The sequence below is a fragment of the Dendrobates tinctorius genome, unplaced genomic scaffold, assembly GCF_039654945.1.
Source record: "Dendrobates tinctorius isolate UK_male_01 unplaced genomic scaffold, ASM3965494v1 ptg000070l, whole genome shotgun sequence".
Classification (NCBI taxonomy): Eukaryota; Metazoa; Chordata; class Amphibia; order Anura; family Dendrobatidae; genus Dendrobates; species Dendrobates tinctorius.
In genome coordinates this window covers 71,888,436-71,910,891 of record NW_027361738.1, presented here as the reverse complement: position 1 = coordinate 71,910,891, position 22,456 = coordinate 71,888,436, and the positions used below count along the sequence as shown (strand labels likewise).

The window sequence follows — 22,456 nt, the reverse complement described above, 5'->3', positions numbered from 1 at the left end:
AGTCACACGTCTGGACCCCGAGAGTGTCCTAGGCTATGTTGTTAGGCAAAATTTTAACCCCACGCGTTCCAATTCACCAAACAATTTTGCCCCTATCTACATAATGGGGAAAAAGTGTGTGTATCAAGCCCCGCCCCTCATTATGATGTCATAATGGTTGCCATGGCGACGCTGATGTCATCATAGGTTGCAAGCCCTGCCGCTCATTATGATGTCATAATGGTTGACTTTGGGATGGAGGATGTGTGATGGGTATATGGGCACTGGACTATGGGATGGAGGATATGTATGACGGGTATATGGATACGGGACTATGGGGTGGCGGATATGTATGATGGGTATATGGGCACGGGACTATGGGATGGTGGATGTATGATGGGTATATGGGCATGGGACTATGAGATGATGGATGTTTTATGGGTATATGGGCACTCGACTATGGTATGGCGAATATGTATGATGGGTATATGGGCATGGGACTATGGGATCGTGGATATGTATGATGGGTATATGGGCATGGGACTATGGGATGGAGGATAATTATAATTTGTTATAACTAACCACAGTTAGTTACTATGCCCGGGCAGCGCCGGGCTCTTCAGTTAGTTATATATATATATAGATGGAGGACTATGTGGGGCCCATTATTCTGAATAGAGGACTATGTGAGGCCCATTATACTGTGTGGAGGACTATGCAGGGCCGATTCTACTGTATGGAGGACTATGCGGGGCCGATTCTACTGCATGGAGGACTATGTGGGGCCGATTATTCTGTATGAAGGACTATGTGGGGCTCATTATACTGTATGGAGGACTATGTGGGGCCTATTATTCTGTATGGAGGACTATGAGGGGGCCCATTATACGGTGTGTAGATCTGTTAGGGGATCACAGTTGGCACGTCATATTATGTTGGGTCCCCGTACTTTGCTAGGGAGTCATGCAAGGTCATCATTCTGTGACTGTGGAGGGTACTGTGGAGAAATTCACTGTGGGGGTATCCTATTGTGTTTGGGGTGCACTTTTGCTGGCATCATACGTTATTATCCACATTATTTATCAATTCAAGGTTTTTTTTACATATTTAAATTAGGCTATTGGCCCATATGCTTTTTGCTGCTCTTACATGACATATTATTCCAGAATGCCCCATTTGTGATTATGTGCTACTTTTATTCTAAGATCTTTTTATTAAAATATACTTTGTTGGTGGGACAAGTACTTTAAGTTTGTTTCCGTATGAAAAGTTTCATCATTATATTTGATGATAAGGAAAAACTTCCTCAATTTTAGACTTTCATTAATAAATAAGTTTTTAATTTTGCCCTCTGTGTATTTGAGTTTGACATTCCTGCCCTCGACGGAGCCTATATGATGTGAACAAAAACTCAGTAATGAATTCATGACACTTAATGTTGAGGGCATGACAATATAACTTACACTTTAAGTCCATTTCATTCTCTTCTACCTTTTTAAATTGAAGTTCCTGCTCCCACCGACCCACCACAAAACCCTGGAACATGCCCAGACACACAAGGCTGGATACCCTTCCGTAACCATTGCTATCATTTTGAGTCATCTAACACTGATGGCTGGTCTGAAGCCTCCCATCGCTGTCTTTTTAAAGGTAAGTGATAGAAATATTGGATGGAATGATTTAATTTCACTAAGATAATGATTATGGTAGAGATCCAGAAAACAGATAGACCATCTTATCTCATAAAGTTTTATTGTGTCACCAACATATTCCATAACTTTAACATGAAGAATCAAAGGGCCACAACTTTTATCTGGGAAGTTGGTACAATTTTAGGGAAGTTAGACAAAGCTCTGTGAGTTAAACAGCCTGGACTCCAGACTGATTCATTGTAGCAGAGAGACTTGACTCTGGCAACATCCATCCCTTTGGCAGCTCCTGACTGGCCCATGGATTGAGGCAACCAAAGCATGAGGTACAGTGGCCTGCGAGCGGCACCACATGGCTGCCCTCTCACACTCGTCCCTATGGCCAGTGCCTCGATTTTACCGATATTTGCATCCTGAGACAGCAGAAACCAGAGAATACAGTGGTGGAGAAGGGAACTAACGGATGGAAACAACAGGGGCATCAGCGTCACTAGATTATGCCGGTTGTGTGGAGCCTCAGTTCTCCAGCCACCGACCAATTCAGTTCATAACTACACCTCGTCCCAAATTATTAAGCCAATGCTATTTTTCTCTGATTCATTAGAGGAAAAATCGAACTTTGTTGGACAAACCTCCCAATAATAACAGAATATTCTTCAAAAGTAAAGAAACTCACAGTGCACTGTTCCAAATTATTATGCACAACAGAGTTTCCAAACATTTTATAGCTTGTAAAGTGCTGAAAATGGTCCATTTGTTAAATTTGCAGCGGTAAAGGTCAAATTTACTTAAATCAAATGTTTTTTTCAATCAAAAATATCTTAACAGGCCAAGTTACACGTAACCTTTTTATATCACCTTCACAATTCTTGCATCCATTGAACTTGTGAGTTTTTGGAGAGTTTCTGCTTGTATTTCTTTGCATGAAGTCAGAATAGCCTCACAGAGCTGCTGTTTTGATGTGAACTGCCTCCCGCCCTCATAGATCTTTTGCTTGAGGATACTCCAAAGGTTCTCCATAGAGTTGAGGTCAAGGGAAGATGGTGGCCACACCATGAGTTTCTTTCCTTTTGTGCCCATAGCAGCCAATGAATCAGAGGTTTTCTTTGCAGCATGAGATGTGTATTGTCAACATGAAGATGATTTGGAGTGGATGGCACGGTTCTTCTTTTTGTACCAGGGCAGAAAATGCTCAGTCAGTAGGTTTCATTTTCATTTTTTGCTCCCCTTCTTACCAGAGCCATGACTTTTTTTTATTTTTCCGTCAATATTGCCATGTGAGGGCTTGTTTTTGCGGGACGAGTTGTACTTTTGAACGACACCTTTAGTTTTACCATGTCATGTAGCTGAAAATGGGAAAAAAAATTCAAATTGCAGTGTGTAGTAATCGCGGGTACGCGGGATGCAGTGACGAGACGGGAGACGAGATGAACTTTAATATGTAACTTTTTATATATATATAGATGCCTATAAGAGCAACCCAACAAGCTAACAGCAGTTGTCCTCGCAGGGATCAAAACAAGATTACACTAGTAACACAAACACGACTAACCCGGCAAAGACCGATCACTGTATGGCCGACTACGGGTCCAGAATGTTAACTACAACGTGTCACTTATCCTCTCTGACGTCCGGCAGAGTCCTGCTCGGCGATGCTTCGGCGTTTCAGCCGCTGGGCCCAGCCGACGAGGATCTGGCGGAGACTTCAGGCGTTCCTACGCCCAGGCGAAGTGGGGGCACAGCAGGCCCCTGGAGAGTTCCTCTGCGTTGCGCCTCCCGGCGGAGGCGGTACGGTGTTGCCCGGGGATCGGACAATGGAGGCCGCAGCCACAAGATGGGGACAGGCAGCGGTGGCCACGGGTGGCGGCGTACGGGCTGCAGCCGCAGTCGGGAGCCGAGCTGTGGGTGGCAGCGGACAGGCCGCAGCTGCGGACTGGAGCGGAGCGGCGGCCGCAGGCGGCAGCGGATAGGCCGCAGCCGCAGGCTGGAGTCGGGTGGTGGCGGCCGCTAGGAGCGCGGATGGATGGTCGGTCGGTGTTTCTCTGCTGGACGGCTCGGTGCCATCTCCCTTCTGGCCGCGGTGAGTCTCCCTTCAGTCTCGCCAGTCACTGCTCTCCTCTCTTGGTTCTGGCTCTGGCTCTCTGGTGCCCTCTAGCTTCCTCGCTCCTTCTCTCCTGCTCCGTCAACTGCCCTCTCCTGGCGTCCTCAGTCCCTTTTATACTAGCTCCTCCCCCAACCTTTCTAGAACCCTCTGCGGTCCATCCCTTAATTATGTCCCCCGGAAACAGTCCCCCTAGGAACCTTGGTGACAGTCCCCTTGGTTCCGGCCCGGGCACACAGCGGTGACTCCTCCTTCTACACAGTGAAATTACAAAAAAATTGCAATCCCACACTTGTTTTTTGTTTGGCTTTTTTACTAGGCTCACTAAATGCTAAAACTGACCTGCCATTATGATTCACCAGGTCATTACGAGTTCATACACACCAAACGTGTAGGTGTTTTTTAATCTAAGTGGTGAAAAAAAATTCCAAAATTTGTTAAAAAAAAAAAAAAAGTTGCCATTTTCCGAGACCAGTAGCGTCTCTATTTTTAAGGATCTGGGTCTGGGTGGGGCATTTTGGTGCAGATACGGTCTTTATTTTATTGCAATGTTACAGCGACCAAAAAAACATAATTCTGGCGTTTTGATTATTTTCTCTACGCCGTTTACTGATTAGATTATTTTCGTATATTGATAGATCGGGTGATTCTGAACGCGGCAATGTCAAATATGTGTATATTTGATTTTAGTATTGTTTTAGTTTGAATAAGGCGAAGGGGGGTGATTTGAACTTTTATATTTTTTTATTTCTTTAATATTAAAAACATTTTTTTTACTTTTTACTTGCTTCAATAGTCTCCATGGGAGACTTGAAGCTGAAGATGTCCAATTGCCTCTGCTACATACAGCAGGGCTGCAGCCCTGCTGTATGTAGCAGAAATGCTCTCTTGCTATGAGTGCCGACCACCAGGAGGCGCTCATAGCGATCCAGCAGTGACAACAACAGCGGTCTTCTGACCCCGGGTTGTCATGCCAACCCGTCGGCGTCCCGCGGTCATGTGACACGTGCGCCGATGGGAGGAGGTAATGACACACTTCCTGCGCATGCATGCAGAGTTTGACAGTGGCATTTAACATGTTTTTCACGCATTTAACACGATTTCACCCGCGGCTGTTCCGGGCACTAGTCAGCTGATCAGATCAGCTGTCATGTCCCGGAAAAGGTGCGGGCTCATCGTTGGAGCTCACACCAAACAGTGGGGGGCGTGCAATGGCGGACTACTACGTCCGTCATTGGACGTTAAGAGGTTAAATCCAATTTGCAAAATAATTTGGAACGCTTTGTAGAAAATGAATATACTGTATATATATAAAACAAAACCTAAAACAAAGAAAAAAGACACTACCAATCTGAAGTGCTGTGCTCACCCCCATTGAGAAAATAATGTCCAATATATAAAAAATTTCTACGGAAAGGGTAACATAGTTTAAAATGTGGTATTAAAAAACAAACAAAAGAGTGTACAATAGACACGTATTTCCGTTTTTTTCTTTACATTTTCTCCTGACATCCTAAATAAAGAATATAAAATGATATCAAAATTAAGCCCCAGGTATTGTGAAAAAGAATGTAAATTATTTGAATAATCAAATGAAAAAATTTTTTGCAGAGCCATAAAAAACACTTTGTACCTGAAAATGCGCTTGGCCAGGAAATGTGGAAAATGGGCCAGTCATGAATTTGTTAAGCCTTATTTACAAAACCAGGAATGTGGCTTTGCGGCGCTGGGGTCTTAGATTCAAATCCCACCAAGGACAACATCTGCAGGGAGTTCATGTTTTCTCCACATTGTTGTGATGATGTCTGTAAAGTGCTGCAGAATACATTGGCGCTATATACAGAAGCATTAGATTTGGGACTATGTCTTGTAATGTCATATTCGTCCAGTAGAATGCCATTAAATAATTGTTTGACCTCTGAATTTTATAGGTGCCAATTTAGTTTCAATTGAAGATCAGATTGAATCAAATTTCCTCCTCCATCATACTGAGTTACTGAATGACCAGGTCAGAGGTTTTTGGATTGGGCTTTTCAGAAATGTGGAAGGTATGGTATCAGGACGTTATGTTTTCTTTAACCATTTTTTACCTCTCATTCTATTTCTTATGTTGTTTCTTCTTAATGATATTATTCTTCAGTCTTATCTGAGTCTTTTAAAGGAATTATCAGGAGGTTGGCCGGAAATGAGGGATAGGTGAAGTTAGGTTACTGCCTAGGACACCATTGACAAGGGTGTAAAACATTTGAATTAAAAAAATAAAAAAAAAAGTATTAATGCACATTAAATAAGTGAGTGAAACGGCTCCTATCAGAAAGACTGTGATAGGCTGCCGAATCCGCTCAACTTTAAAGAATACAAATACACTCTAAGCACAAAAAAATGATTAATTGAATTCAGGTTTTTCTTTTGCCCCTGGTGTATTACAACCAGACCCTCGCCCCCGGTGTATAACATCCGGCCCCTCGCCCCCGGTGTATAACATCCGGCCCCTTGCCCCCGCTGTATAACATCCGGCCCCTTGCCCCCGCTGTATAACATCCGGCCCCTTGCCCCCGCTGTATAACATCCGGCCCCTTGCCCCCGCTGTATAACATCCGGCCCCTTGCCCCCGCTGTATAACATCCGGCCCCTTGCCCCCGCTGTATAACATCCGGCCCCTTGCCCCCGCTGTATAACATCCGGCCCCTTGCCCCCGCTGTATAACATCCGGCCCCTTGCCCCCCGCTGTATAACATCCGGCCCCTTGCCCCCCGCTGTATAACATCCGGCCCCTTCCCCCCGCTGTATAACATCCGGCCCCTTGCCCCCGCTGTATAACATCCGGCCCCTTGCCCCCGCTGTATAACATCCGGCCCCTTGCCCCCGCTGTATAACATCCGGCCCCTTGCCCCCGCTGTATAACATCCGGCCCCTTGCCCCCGCTGTATAACATCCGGCCCCTCGCCCCCGCTGTATAACATCCGGCCCCTCGCCCCCGCTGTATAACATGCGGCCCCTCGCCCCCGGTGTATAACATCTGGCCCCTCGCCCCCGGTGTATAACATCCGGCCCCTCGCCCCCGGTGTATAACATTCAGCTGCTCGCCCCGGTGTGTAACATCTTGCCCCTCTAACTCGTATAACATCTGACTCCTGGATACCCACCATGGGATCTGCCTTTACTGATTTGTGACAGAATGGCTGGTGGTGCAGAGCTCACTGACACCAGGACGGTCCTGTAATTGGAGCTACCGGTCTAACAAGTCAGTTCATGACATTTCTTCCTCCTAAATCTTCCCCATCACCTGTGAGTGTTGGTCCTTGTGAATGTGTTTGAGCAGCACTGGAGATATGGACTGGTATGTATAGTGAAAATCTCTTTGTAGCGCTGCAGAATATGTTGTCACTATAGTAGTAACAGGACATAAATACTTATTGTCCATGAAGCATAGATTTGTAGACACATCATTCAATACTAGACAAAAAAGCTTTGCTCATATAAAAAAAAAGTGTGACAGCGCAGCAAACACTGCCTCTGATCGGCAGTAATGATCTTTACCGCCGGTGAGAGATCTGAAGTTCCCATGCTGTCAGATGAGTGTGAGCCCGTAGCTGTGATTGGAGGTAAAAAGTTTACCGCCGGCCACAGAGGCGTTGGTTAATGGGACTACTACTCCCATCAGCCTACGCCTGCTGTCAATGATGACAGCGATAGCAGGTGCCACTAATGGGAGTATCATCCAGCACCTGCATCTTAAATAAATAAATCGCATGGGTTCCCCTATATTTTTGATAACCAGACAGGCAAAACTGACAGCTGCGGTATGCAACCCTCAGCTGTCAGCTTTAGCATGGCTGATTATCAAGAATAGAGGGGTTCCCATGCGTTTTTGATAAGTTTTAGGGTTCATGCCATTGGCAGGAGGGAAAAAAAAGCTGACGAAAGGGAAATCCTAAATCAGTGATGGTGAACCTTTTTAGACACCAAAGTGCCCAAACTGCAATCCAAACCCACTTATTTATCATAAAGTGCCAACACGGCAATTTGACCTGAACATTGAGGTTTTAGACTAGAAAGACAACTCATACATTAGCGCATTATAGAGTCTATAACAAAGAGCTTGTAAGCGCTGCACTCCAAGACTAAGATACTAGCCACCAATTGTAGTGAAGGTGTGTTCTTGAGAAAGGAGAGGATTTTTAATCAAAAAGTAAAATTTCATTATCAAGATGAAAATAACCCTTTAAGCCAGGGATGTGAAACTCAAATACACAGAGGGCCAAAGTTAAAAGCTTGCACAGTTGTGGGCCAACTTTGATATTTAAGATCCGAGAAAAAAAAAAGGATCCTGCAAAAACAAAATAGTGTCTAAAAAGTATTGATTTTTATTTAACAATTATTTTAATAAAGGACATAATTAAAAAAGGAGATGGAAATGCATACAAACAGAAAATGAAAAATACAGAGGTTATATTAACCCCTTCCTGACATCCGACGTACTATCCCGTCCACGGTACCCGGGCCCGTATGACCGTGGACGGGAAAGTACGTCTACCGCGATCAGCGGCGCCCACATGGTGAGCGCCGCTGATCGCGGCCGGGTGTCAGCTGATTATCACAGCTGACACCCGGCACAATGTGTCAGGGGCGGTCATGGACCGTCCCCGACACGTTAACCCCTTGCACACCGCGATCAAACATGATCGCGGTGTACCGGGAGTTAAAGGGAAGCATCGGCAGGGAGGGGGCTCCCTCCGTGCTTCCCTGAGCTCCCCACGGCAGCGCAATGTGCAGCGCTGCTGCGGGGAGCTCTTTCCCTACAGGAAGCTGGCTTCCTCAGTGCCTGCAAAGCGCAGGCAAGAGGAAGTCTTCTTCAATGCCTGTGACAGATTGCTGATCTGTCACAGTGATCTGTGATGTGACAGATCAGCGATCTGTCACAGGACAGTGATGTCCCACCTGGGACTATGTAATAAAGTAAAAATAAAATAAAAAAAAAGTGTAAAAATAATTTAAAAAAAATCGCCAAATAAATTAGTAAAAAAAAAAAAAAATATTCCCCAATAAATTCATTTTTTGAAAACAAAACAAAAAAAAAACAATAAAAGTACACATATTAGGTATCGCCGCATCCGTAACGACCCGCCCTATAAAACTGTCCCATTAGTTAACCCCTTTAGCGAACCCCTTAAAAAATAAAAATAAAAAACGAAGCAAAAAATAATGATTTATTATCATACCGCCAAACAAAAAGTGTAATAACGCGCGATCAAAAAGACGCATATAAATATCCATGGTACCACTGAAAACGTCATCTTGTCCCGCAAAAAACGAGCCACCACACAGCATCATCAGTGAAAAAATAAAAAAGTTATAGCTCGCAGAATAAAGCGAAGCAAAAATAATTATTTTTTATATAAAATAGTTTTCATTGCATAAAACCGACAAAACATAAAAAAACGACCTAAATGAGGTATCGCTGTAACCGTACTGACCCGAAGAATAAAACCGCTTTTATCAATTTTACTGCACACGGAACGGTGTAAACGCACTCACCCAAAAGAAATTCATGAAACGCTGGTTTTTGTTCATTCTGCGTCCCAAAAATCGGAATAAAAAGCGATCAAAAAATGTCACGTGCCCGAAAATGGTACCGATAAAAACGTCAACTCGTCCCGCAAAAAAATAAGACCTCACATGACTCGGTGGGTCAAAATACGGAAAAATTATAGCTCTCAATATGTGGTGATGCAAAAACTATTTTTACAATAAAAAGCGTCTTTTAGCGTGACAGCCGCCAAACATAAAAACCGCCATAAATAGTAAATCAAACCCCCCGTTATCACCCCCTTAGTTAGGGAAAAATAATAAAATAAAAAAAAATGTATTTATTTCCATTTTTCCATTAGTGTTAGGGTTAGGGTTAGGGCTTGGGTTAGGGTTAGGGTTGAGATTAGGGTTAGGGGTGTGTTGGGGTTCGGGTTGGAGTTAGAATTGGGGGTTTCCACTGTTTGGGCACATCAGGGGCTCTCCAAATGCAACATTGCGTCTGATCTCAATTCCAGCCAATTCTGAGTTGAAAAAGTCATATGGTGCTCCTTCCCTTCCAAGCTCTGCCATGCGCCCAAACAGTGTTTTACCCCCACATGTAGGGTATCAGCCTACTCAGGACAAATTGCAAAACAATTTTTGGGGTCCAATTTCTCCTGTTACCTTTAGGAAAATAAAAATTGGGGGCAAAAATATCATGTTTGTGGAAAAAAATGATTTTTTTATTTTCACGTCTGAGCGTTATAAACTTCTGTGAAGCACTTGGGGGTTCAAAGTGCTCACCACACATCTAGATAAGTTCCGTGGGGGGGTCTAGTGTCCAAAATGGGGTCACTTGTGGGGAGTTTCAATAGTTTAGGTACATCAGGGGCTCTCCAAACGCACATGACACCCGCAGACCATTCCATCAAAGTCTGCATTCCAAAACGTCACTGCTTCCCTTCCGAGCCCTGACGTGTGTCCATACAGTAGTTTTCTCCCACATATGGGGTGTCAGCGTACTCATGACAAATTGGACAACAACTTTTGGGGTCCAATTTCTCCTGTTACCCTTGGGAAAATGAAAAAATTGGGGACTAATTGATCATGTTTGTGGAAAAAATACGATTTTTTTATTTTCATGCCCGGGCATTATAAACTTCTGTGAAGCCCTTGGTGGTTCAAAGTGCTCACCACACATCTAGATAAGTTCCTTAGGGGTTCTCGTTTCCAAAATGGGGTCATTTGTGGGTGTTTCCACTGTTTAGGTACATTAGGGGCTCTCCAAACGCACATGATACCCGCAGACCATTCCATCAAAGTCTGCATTCCAAAACGTCACTACTTCCCTTCCGAGCCCCGACGTGTGCCCATACAGTAGTTTTCTCCCACATATGGGGTATCAGCATACTCAGGACAAATTGGACAACAACTTTTGGGGTCCAATTTCTCCTGTTACCCTTGGGAAAATAAAAAAAATGGTGACTAAAAGATCATGTTTGTGGAAAAAATACGAATTTTTTATTTTCACGCCCGGGCGTTATAAACTTCTGTGAAGCACTGGGGGGTTCAAAGTGCTCACCACACATCTAGATAAGTTCCATGGGGGGTCTAGTTTACAAAATGGTGTCATTTGTGGGGGTTTTCCACTGTTTAGGTACATCAGGGGTTTTCCAATCGCGACATGGTGTCCGATCTCAATTCCAGCCAAAAACGTCAAATGGCGCTGCTTCCCTTCCGAGCTCTGCCATGCGCCCAAATAGTGGTTTACCCCCACATGTGGGGTATCAGCGTACTCAGGACAAATTGCACAATAACTTTTAGGGTGCTGTTACCCTTGGAAAAATAAGAATTGAGGGTGAAAAGATCATTTTTGTGGAAAAAATATGATTTTTTAATTGTACGGCTTTATGTTATAAACTTCTGTGAAGCCCTTGGGGGTTCAAAGTTCTCACCACACATCTAGATAAGTTCCTTAGGGGGTCTAGTTTCCAAAATGGTGTCATTTGTGGGGGGTTTCCACTGTTTAGGTACATCAGGGGTTTTCCAATCGCGACATGGTGTCCGATCTCAATTCCAGCCAAAAACGTCAAATGGCGCTGCTTCCCTTCCAAGCTCTGCCATGCGCCCAAATAGTGGTTTACCCCCACATGTGGGGTATCAGCATACTCAGGACAAATTGCACAATAACTTTTAGGGTCCTGTTACCCTTGGGAAAATAAAAATTGGGGTGAAAAGATAATTTTTGTGGTAAAAATATGATTTTTTAATTGTACCGCTGTACGTTATAAACTTCTGTAAAGCCCTTGTGGGTTCAAAGTTCTCACCACATATCTAGATAAGTTCCTTGTGGGGTCTAGTTTCCAAAATGGGGTCACTTGTAGGGGGTTTCCACTGTTTAGGTACATCAGGGACTCTCCAAACGTGACATGGCGTCCGATCTGAATTCCAGCCAATTTTGCATTGAAAAAGTCAAACGGCGCTCCTTCCATTCTGAGCTCTGCCATGCGCCGAAACAGTCGTTCCCCCCACAAATCAGGTGTCAGCATACTCAGGACAAATTGCACAATAACTTTTGCAGTCCAATTTCTCCTGTTACCCTTGGTAAAATAAAAAAAATTGAACCTGAAGTATTTTTTTTGTGAAAAAAAGTTAGATGTTCATTTCTTTTTAAATATTCAAAAAAATTCCTGTGACGCACCTAATGGGTTAATAAACTTCTTGAATGTGGTTTTGAGCACCTTAAGGGGTGCAGTTTTTAGAATGGTGTCACTTTTGGGTATTTTCTATCATATAGACCCCTCAAAGTGGCTTCAAATGTGATGTGGTCCTAAAAATAAAATGGTGTTGTAAAAATGAGAAATCGCTGGTCAACTTTTAACCCTTATAACTTCCTAACAAAAAACAATTTTGGTTCCAAAATTGTGCTGATGTAAAGTAAACATGTGGGAAATGTTAGTTATCAAGTTTTTTGTGTGCCGTATCTCTGTGATTTAAGGGCATAAAAATTCAAAGTTGGAAAATTGCAAAATTTTCAACATTTTTGCCAAATTTCCGTTTTTTTCACAAATAAACGCAAGTTATTTGAATGAAATTTTACCACTAACATGAAGTACAATATGTCACGAGAAAACACTGTCAGAATCACCGGGATCCATGGAAGCGTTCCAGAGTTATGACCTCATAAAGGGACAGTGGTCAGAATTGTAAAAATTGGCCCGGTCATGAACGTGCAAACCACCCTTGGGGGTGAAGGGGTTAAGAATCACTCCATTTATAGAGGTTAATACATATAGAGCCTGTAAAGTAATAAGTATCTAATATTGATCGTGGAAATAAATGCTGCAGTTGTAATCACACTAACAATGCAATAAACGCCATAATGAGCATCCAAGACGGTAAAGGTTAATATGCAAGAAACCAAGTGCTGAGTGCTTAATACATGTACACGATGCTGTAGAGGTCAGGGAAGTCCGGCGCCTGCGCATTGCAGTACTCTGCTCTGACCTCAAGAGGGCAGATAAAGTACGCCTGTGCCAGAGCCGCGACGGGAAGCAAAGAAGAGGACGTCATCGCTAGAAGATGGGAGGCACCGGACCAGACCTCGACACCCATCGGACCCGGACCGCCCCTGGGTGAGTATAATATAACTTGTTTTTCTTCTCTTTTACGTTACATCGGAGGCTTATCTACAGCATTATGTAATGCTGTAGATAAGCCCCTGAAGGCGGTGGCCGAAGCTTATAAGGCAAAAATGAAGTGACAAATTCCCTTTAACACTGATCTTCTCATAGCTCTACTGTAAATGCTGGCTCAGACCATGAACATTGGGACATTCGCCGAACCAAACCTTGAAAGGTTGGCTCATCTCTAGTTAGCACGTTTATAGTGACTTTTATTACCATTGTAATATATTATATATATGGTCACGGGACTGTGGGATGGAGGATATGTATGACGGGTATATGGGCATGGGACTATGGGATGGAGGATGTGTGATGGTATATGGGCACTCTACTATGGGATGGAGGATATGTATGACGGGTATATGGGCATGGGACTATGGGATGGAGGATGTGTGATGGTATATGGGCATGGGACTATGGGATGGAGGATATGTATGATGGGTATATGGGCACGGGACTATGGGATGGAGGATGTGTATGATGGGTATATGGGCACGGGACTATGGGATGGCGGATATGTATGATGGGTATATGGGCATGGGACTATGGGATGGAGAATATGTATGATGGGTATATGGGCACGGTACTATGGGATGGAGAATATGTATGATGGGTATATGGGCATGGGACTATGGGATGGAGGATATGTATGATGGGTATATGGGCACGGGACTATGGGATGGAGAATATGTATGATGGGTATATGGGCATTGGACTATGGGATGGAGGATAATTATAATTTGCTATAACTAACCACAGTTAGTTACTATGCCCGGGCAGCGCCGGGCTCTTCAGCTAGTATATTATATTATTGCATATCATGGCCAGCCATAATAAATAATGAAATGTTTTTGCTTTTAGACAAATGGCTTTGGACTGACAATGCGCCCCTGGATTTTGTGAACTGGGATCAGGGAATAGAACTTAAAGCTTTGCATTCAACTTGTATAACAATGTCTGCTACTAAGGGAACATGGGAGGAGTCATGGTGCTATTCCAACAGAGGATACATATGTAAAAGGTTAAAAAGTAAGTTATTCACTTTTTTTATTCAACGTGACTGTTTAATCGAAAGCGGAACAACCATCCTCACAATAGACGGACGTTGCCTGCCCCTTTTCAGCTTCTGTTGTATACTATACACTGATTGCAGAGTTGCTAGTATTCTCATTATCATCATAGGCAGGATTACAATAAAAGATAACATCTATGTATCAATAGTCCAGAATTCACTATTCACAAGAGGTGATGTGGATGTCAGAATAAATGCATGGTGACCTGGTTGAATAAGGAGTATTTGAATTTGTGCTTAACCCACTAGGAGATTACACAGAAAATTAAAGATTATGTTTTTAAACCAGTCGAGGTCAGAAACATGTAGGCAGTCTGCGGGGGGAGAAGCTGTGCAGCCCAACAGAAAGACTTGTGCCTTAAGTGGGGGTGAGTAGCACTTGCTTTTAAGCTGTGCTACCCCAGGGCTTTAGAGAGTGCCACAGAATAAGATGTATAGAATTTTGGCTTATGTCGCTGTGGGGAGGAGGGCCCCGCAGCTAGCTAAGGCACAAGTCTTTCTGTTGGGCTGCACAGCTTCTCCTTCCTAAGGGAACTGTACCCGGGGAGCGAAAGAGGGAGGTGGACGGCTGAGAGTGACAGAACAGCAAGGGGAGGGGCGAGTATAAAAGGGACAGGGAACGCACAGGGGAGTCAGTTGGCAACACGGCAGAGACAGAACAAGAGACTGTGGGAGCTTGAGAGAGCCGGAGCAATGGACATTGACCGGAGAGGAGGCCAGCAGCTTAGGGGAGATCTACAATGGCCTGTCAATAGGAGGCGCCAGGCTTAGGCTAGTTTCACACTAGCGTATTTTCCATGCAGCGCACGGCGCCGCTAAGCCCCGCCCCCTGCTGTCTCCCTGCCCGCCCCATCCAGTCATCGCCGCCTACTATCGCACACGGCCGCATGCGATCTGCGCACCCTATCTTTAGCATAGGATGTGCAGACCGTGCGCTGGCCATGCGCTAGTAGGATTTTAGCGTGCGCTGCACACTTTTGAAGGTGCGCCGAGCACGCCAAAATGCAACATGTAAAATAGATGACTCAAGGAAAGTGCAATATATAATAAACTAACCTTAAAATAAAAGAAAATAAAAAATACCCGACGAAGGTACGCCGAAACGCGTGTCGGGGCTGGCACATCCCGGGGACTAAAGCAGCTGAAAGGTATCCACATTGTGCTCGCAATTTCATTCATTATTTCATCACTTTATTTATATTTCATGTGTTGATCCACTTCATTATCGTTGCACATTGCACTTTTTTTATGTGTGGCAATTTATTTATTGCTTAATCTGCTATGCACTTTATTGTGGAGATATATATATATATATATATATATATATATATATATATATATAATATTTATTTAGTCTTTTGCACAGTCTTCTGACTGCACTTTATATGTTTTATTTTGGCTGTTTTACACAAAGATATTGTATTGACACTAGTATTTTTTATTTTATTTAACATTGTGAGATATTCTTTGTGATATACACTCACTGGCCACTTTATTAGGTACACCTGTCCAACTGTGTGTTAAGACTTAATTTCTAATCAGCCAATCACATGGCGGCAACTCAGTGCATTTAGGCATGTAGACATGGTCAAGACAATCTCCTGCAGTTCAAACCGAGCATCAGTATGGGGAAGAAAGGTGATTTGAGTGCCTTTGAACGTGGCATGATTGTTGGTGCCAGAAGGGCTGGTCTGAGAATTTCAGAAACTGCTGATCTACTGGGATTTTCACGCACAACCATCTCTAGGGTTTACAGAGAATGGTCCGAAAAAGAAAAAAAATCCAGTGAGCGGCAGTTCTGTGGCCGGAAATGCCATGTTGATGCCAGAGGTCAGAGGAGAATGGGCAGACTGGTTCGAGCTGATAGAAAGGCAACAGTGACTCAAATTGCCACCCGTTACAACCAAGGTAGGCAGAAGAGCATCTCTGAACGCACAGTGCGTCGAACTTTGAGGCAGATGGGCTACAGCAGCAGAAGACCACACTGGGTACCACTCCTCTCAGCTAAGAACAGGAAACTGAGGCTACAATTTGCACAAGCTCATCGAAATTGGACAGTAGAAGATTGGAAAAACGTTGCCTGGTCTGATGAGTCTCGATTTCTGCTGCGACATTCGGATGGTAGGGTCAGAATTTGGCGTAAACAACATGAAAGCATGGATCCATCCTGCCTTGTATCAACGGTTCAGGCTGGTGGTGGTGGTGTCATGGTGTGGGGAATTTTTTCTGGGCACTCTTTGGGCCCCTTGGTACCAATTGAGCATCGTTGCAACGCCACAGCCTACCTGAGTATTGTTGCTGACCATGTCCATCCCTTTATGACCACAATGTACCCAACATCTGATGGCTACTTTCAGCAGGATAATGCGCCATGTCATAAAGCTCGAATCATCTCAGATTGGTTTCTTGAACATGACAATGAGTTTACTGTACTCAAATGGCCTCCTCAGTCACCAGATCTCAATCCAATAGAGCATCTTTGGGATGTGGTGGAACGGGAGATTCGCATCAGGGATGTGCAGCCGACAAATCTGCGCCAACTGTGTGATGCCATCATGTCAATATGGTCCAAAATCTCTGAGGAATGCTTCCAGCACCTTGTTGAATCTCTGCCACGAAGAATTGAGGCAGTTCTGAAGGCAAAAGGGGGTCCAACCCCTTACTAGCATGGTGTACCTAATAAAGTGGCCAGTGAGTGTATATGATATTAAGTAATTACTGTTGTCCCCAGGGTGTGCCTTTATTTTGGCATTGGCCTCCCCTATCATTAATTTTAACTATATTCTAATAAAATAAAGTATTTTATCATTGGACACTTTTTCGGTTTTCTCGTTTGTTTTTTTCAAAATGCAACATGGTGCGTTCGGCGCCCACGGGCGCACCTTCAAAAGTGCGCAGCGCACACTAAAATCCTACTAGCGCACGGCCAGCGCACGGTCTGCGCAACCCTATGCTAAAGATAGAGTGCGCAGATCGCATGCGGCCGTGTGCGATAGTAGGCAGCGATGACCGGATGGGGCGGGCAGGGAGCCGGCAGGTGGCGGGGCTTAGCGGCGCCGTGCGCTGCATGGAAAATACGCTAGTGTGAAACTAGCCTTACCGACCAGAGACTACCGCTTCACTCCAGTCCGGAGTCGCGGCCTACCCACGGACATCAGCGGCCGTTGCCGCTGTGCTCCAGCCTGTCACGGACTGTCCGCTGCCTCTCGCAGTGACTACCGCTCCACTTCAGCCCGCAGTTGCGGCCTACCGCAGCCTCCCATGGACGCTGCCGCCTCGGTTCAGCCCGTGGCTGCAGCCTGTTCATCACCGCCCGCAGTTGCCACTCCCCCACTGCAGTCATCAGTTGGGGCCTGCTCCTCGCTGGCAGTGAGACTCTGTGCATAGCCCCAGGCCGTGCACGTGGTCTGTAAACCACCACTCCTGGAAACTGCGACACACCCCTGCTTGGGGGGACTGGAGTCTCTTTAAAACCCATTACCAAGGGTGACCCCGCTGTCTTCACAGGGGGTCGCCACCTCAAAGGACCCCTTCAGGGCCTGTTGTGCCCCTACTCCCCTGGGTGCCGGAGCACCCGAAGACTACACCAGATCCTCAGCAACTGGGCCCAGCAACTGCGACGCCAAAGCATCTTCATCAGAGACGCCGAGGGACATCAGGATGGATAAGTGACAATATAGACACTAAGGACCCGTAGTCGGCCATATCGCGGCCCTATGGTAGCCGGCCTTTGCCGGGGTAGTCGTACTTCCTTTAATAGTGTTTGGTTGTATTGAGTCCCTGCATGGACAATTTCTGTTACTTTTTCTGGTTGCTTAGTATAGCCCTAGCGGCATTCATTTATAAAAGTATACTCAGTCTCGCCACTTGTCACTGCATCCTGTGTACCTGCTTTCCCACATTGCCTCTTGGCGTAATTTTTCTCATATTCTATAAGAGTATTGCCATTAATGTGAGACGGCAAGGAGCTAAGAAACTTTTTCCTGTGAGTGAAGAGTACATCCGTGAACTGGGGCTTGATTAGGTCCCATAAGGGTCAAGGAATTGCCACAGCAGATGGGAACATATAGGCTCGTTTATTACTGTGAGGATTGGTACACCAGGAGAGTTTGAGCATAAACTGTAAGATTTTGAATTAATTTACTCACCTATTTAAAGCGAACTTGTCACCAGGTTTGGCCGATATAAGATATGGCTGTCGCCTTTTAGGGCTTATCTACAGCATTCTATAATGCTGTAGACAAGCCCCTGATCTGACCTGCAAGATAAGAAAAATAAGTTTTATTATCCTCACCTGGGGGGCAGTCCGATCGGATGGGTGTCACAGGTCCAGGTCCGGTGCCTCCCATCTTCTTATGATCGCCTTCCTCCTGCATGCTTCATGGCTCCCCGACATCGCGCTCCTGCGCAGGCGTACTAATATGCCCTATTGAGTCCAGAGCAAAGTACCACAGTGCGCAGGCGCCAGGAAAGGTCAGAGAGGCCCAGCGCATGCGCACTGCAGTACTTTACTCTGGACTCAACAGGGCAGATCAGTACGCCTGCGCAGGAGCGCGATGTCGGGGAGTGATGAAGCAAGCAGGAGGGCAACGATCATAAGATGAAGTGAGGCGGAGAACTCAGACCTGTGACACCCATTGGACTGGACCGCCCCCCGGGTGAGTATAATAAAACTTATTTTTCTTTCAGGTCGTTTCGGGGGCTTATCTACAGCATTACAGAATGCTATAGATAAGCTCTGAAAGGCAGTGGCCACATCTTATAGCGGCCAAACCTGGTGACAGGTTCCCTTTAATTTTTAATATAGATTGTGACGTGAAAAAAACACAAAATAACAAAGAAAAAATAACATTATCAGCATTATTTTTAAAATGTGTATTTAACATAAAAACCTGATTTAAACAATCAGTCATTTGTGATGACATGTACCTGTTAAATGGAATGTATAATAACTTTTCTTTTCAGTAAGGGTTTTCAGAAGCTTCATAATCATCAGAGGAAGGATTACAAGTGACACCTCTATACGCATCTGATATCACGAGATCCACCAATCACAATAGGCGATGGCACAGCTGATCCTGCTTAGCCTCTTTTCACAATGGACTTTTGCACAACCTAATTTAAATAATAGATCATTTTTTGATGACACATCAACTTTAAGGAGACTCTTTAGTCTAGCAAAACCATATTGGATTGTCACATGGAAAAGAAAATCCCACTGCTGAGATTTTTACATGTGCAGAAATATGAACTTTAAGTAATAATAATAAAACTTTAAGCCCCAAAACAGAACAAAGTGATGTACCCTCTGGTAACTCATGAAAATCCACACAAAATAAGCCACCGGAGATAATCTAAGCTGGTGAATGTCACAATTTTTATTTGTAAAAGTAAAGAAAAGATAAAATAAAAATGTGTAACCTGTTGTGTATTGTGTTTACAGCTCCACCGCCTACTGAAAAGCCCTCAGAGATTCCAGGTACCGTAGACATTGTATTGATCTCATTTGTTACATTCACGATACACTACTATGATCTTAATGCCCTGTACGCCCCAGGATGGTCTATGAATGTGGACATTGGTATCATTGGAAGAACTTTCAAGCAGCTTATCAGGTCTAAAATGAAATGTCCGCACTCACTCTGCGCTGGCAGGATTCACCGGTGTCTGTGCCGGGAACGGCCGCGCCCTCACTCCATACATTTGTATGGACTTGCGCAGTGCCCACTAGCCGGCTTCTGCCCGGGAGTATGCATATCACATACATCACCATCGTTTCCGGCTCAGAAACCAGCGAATCCTCTTTTAATGCCCTTTAATTTTATTTTTCCTTTCCATGCCTAGTTTTATCTAAAAATTCAATTGAATGCTTAGTTTCTACATCATCAAATATCTGTGCACTTCAGAATTTCTTAAGTCTTTGTTATATATATTTAAAGAACTCCCATCAAAATTTTCATCCTTTTAGAATATTGCTATCATCATATTATACAGCACTGTGTTCTTAACAATTGCTCATTTTGCCTTTCTACCCAACAAATTCTTCTCTCTTCTTTGCGCTATGAAGAAACAGGAAATCCCTTATCCCTTCATTTATCATTCCCCTCTTTAACTCCTGACCCAGCTGCTCCCTCTTCCCCTCCTGCCAGAGACTTTTGCAGTGACTGATGACTCGTGCAGGGAAAATTTACCTCCTGTTTCTACATAAAGCTTAGAAAGATTCAGCTAGTCAGTTTTTAATCACGTGATGTCATAGACTTAATGGAAAAGAGAATAAATAGTTGGGTAGAAAGGCAAAATGAGCAATTGTAAGTGTGCAATGCTGTATAATACGATGACTGCAATATATTAAGATGATAAAAACTTTGATGGGAAGAGGAAGGGTTATTTAATTGTAAAAGTACCAGCAGTGATACTAAATGATACTACCAATTTTCAGATAGGAAGGTAATTGTCACCTCTTCTAAAGTCTTCAGCCATGATTCATTAGTTGCTTTTGCACACGGAACATGAATTTTTTTTTTTTTTGCAATTTTTCAATAGAAAATGTGGCAAAAATTGGGCTAAATTTTCTGCCATACATAAAATCAATCAAGGCAGGCCTGGAATACATTTGTGCAAATTATTTCTTATGACTTTTCAAAAAGTTCCAAATTATGAATCAGATGACAACATCTAGAATGCTTAAACCCTGTCCACAATCTAATATATAATCACCAATAAACTCTGTCACACACTTCCAGCGCTTGTGTCGCTTCCCCAATGCACTGTGACTGGAAGTACGCCGACCGCCATATTGGAACACCCAAGTTATGGGTATTCCGATATGGCGGCCGGTATTCATATCCCCCGCCAAGCCGCGCGTGCACTGCTCATTGGCTGAGCTGTGCCATGCGGGATTCAAATCCCCCGCCATAGCCGCCGAGCGCGGGATTCAAATCCCCCGCCAAGGCGCGCGGCACCGCTCATTGGCTGAGTCACCCCTGGCTGCGCGGATTTGGCGGGGGATTCAAATCCCGCGCGGTACCGCTCATTGGCTCAGCCGGCAGAGCGGGGGATTTGAATCCCGCGACGCTCATTGGCTGAGCGCCAGGAGTGCTCAGCCAATGAGCGGTACCACGCGGCTTTGGCAGGGGATTCAAATCCCGCGTGGCACCGCTCATTGGCTGAGTCACCCCTGGCTGCGCGGCTTTGGCGGGGGATTCAAATCCCGCGCGGTACCGCTCATTGGCTCAGCCGGCAGAGCGGGGGATTTGAATCCCGCGACGCTCATTGGCTGAGCGCCAGGAGTGCTCAGCCAATGAGCGGTACCACGCGGCTTTGGCAGGGGATTCAAATCCCGCGTGGCACCGCTCATTGGCTTAGCCGGCGGGGCGGATGATTCAAATCCCCCTCCAAAGCCGCGCGGCACCGCTCATTGGCTGAGCCACCCGCCGGCGGATGTTCATTTCACCGCACTCCTGATGCAATAGCATCGGGCCTATTTCTAGTGTCAAAATAAAAAAAACAAAAATATGAACACATAAAAAAGTGATTTTAAAAAAGGCGCAAATGAAAAAATGAATATGGTACAAGTAAAAATGGGCGAAAAATACACAAATCTAGGTAAAAAAAAAAGTTCAAAAGAAATTATGAATCTGCACCTTTATCTCTGAGTTCATAAACTAAAGTTAATTGATTCTACTCCAACATATATTTATTATCAGTTTCTCTCCCATGTGTAATTTGTTTTCCTTTACAGAAGTGCAGTCCTCACGTGGGGAGGTCATTGGCATAGTTCTTCCTATGATTCTTGTTCTTGCTGCCATCGGCACCGCAGTCTTCTTTCTATGTAGGAGGAAAGGGATCAAGCCACAACCAGAAAATGGTTTCACCAACAGAATATACTTTGACAGCAGCGGTTCAGCTGCGACACAAGATGCCAACGTCTTAGTGGAAAATATTGGGCAAAATGAACATGCAAATCCTTGACTGCGATAAAACCCATCAGTAACTGTGAAACAATGTCTATACTCTACAGACTCTAATCTAACGGGCAGCAATCATCTACAGGGATAACCACAGCCTTATGTCTATCAGACTTACTTGGACTCGAAGTCGACAGTCTCAGGACTCATGAGCACCAGATACCCCTGAAAATGTATTTAAAGGAGTTGACCAACTTTTGGGTCATCATGACATTTTTTTGGAAATTAAATGTATTTTGGACTAAATATATATATATATATATATATATATATATATATATATATATATATATATATATATATATATATATATATATATAATTTTTTTTTTTTTTTCATTTTGTGGTCTTTGATGACATCAACCTTAAAATTATAAAAATAAAAAGGCATTTCATTGTTATATTTTTGTTTGCCTTTTATGTTTTTCAAAACATTTTATGTAACAATTTTATTACCCTCTACGTCTCCTTAACCATATCCCTAACCCCAGT

The 22,456-nt window shown here is 44.2% G+C and overlaps 1 protein-coding gene across 1 annotated transcript in view; it reads left to right on the top strand.

Annotated features, from left to right (window-relative positions):
- Positions 1–22,214, top strand: part of LOC141095885 (macrophage mannose receptor 1-like) — a 155,799-nt gene extending 133,585 nt beyond the window's left edge. The window contains exons 32-36 of the mRNA XM_073582260.1: positions 1,486–1,629; positions 5,661–5,777; positions 13,788–13,955; positions 19,442–19,477; positions 21,740–22,214. Coding sequence (XP_073438361.1) covers positions 1,486–1,629; positions 5,661–5,777; positions 13,788–13,955; positions 19,442–19,477; positions 21,740–21,969 — 695 coding nt within the window. The 3' untranslated portion in view covers positions 21,970–22,214. The remainder of the gene's footprint in view (positions 1–1,485; positions 1,630–5,660; positions 5,778–13,787; positions 13,956–19,441; positions 19,478–21,739) is intronic.
- Positions 22,215–22,456: the final 242 nt, after the last annotated feature.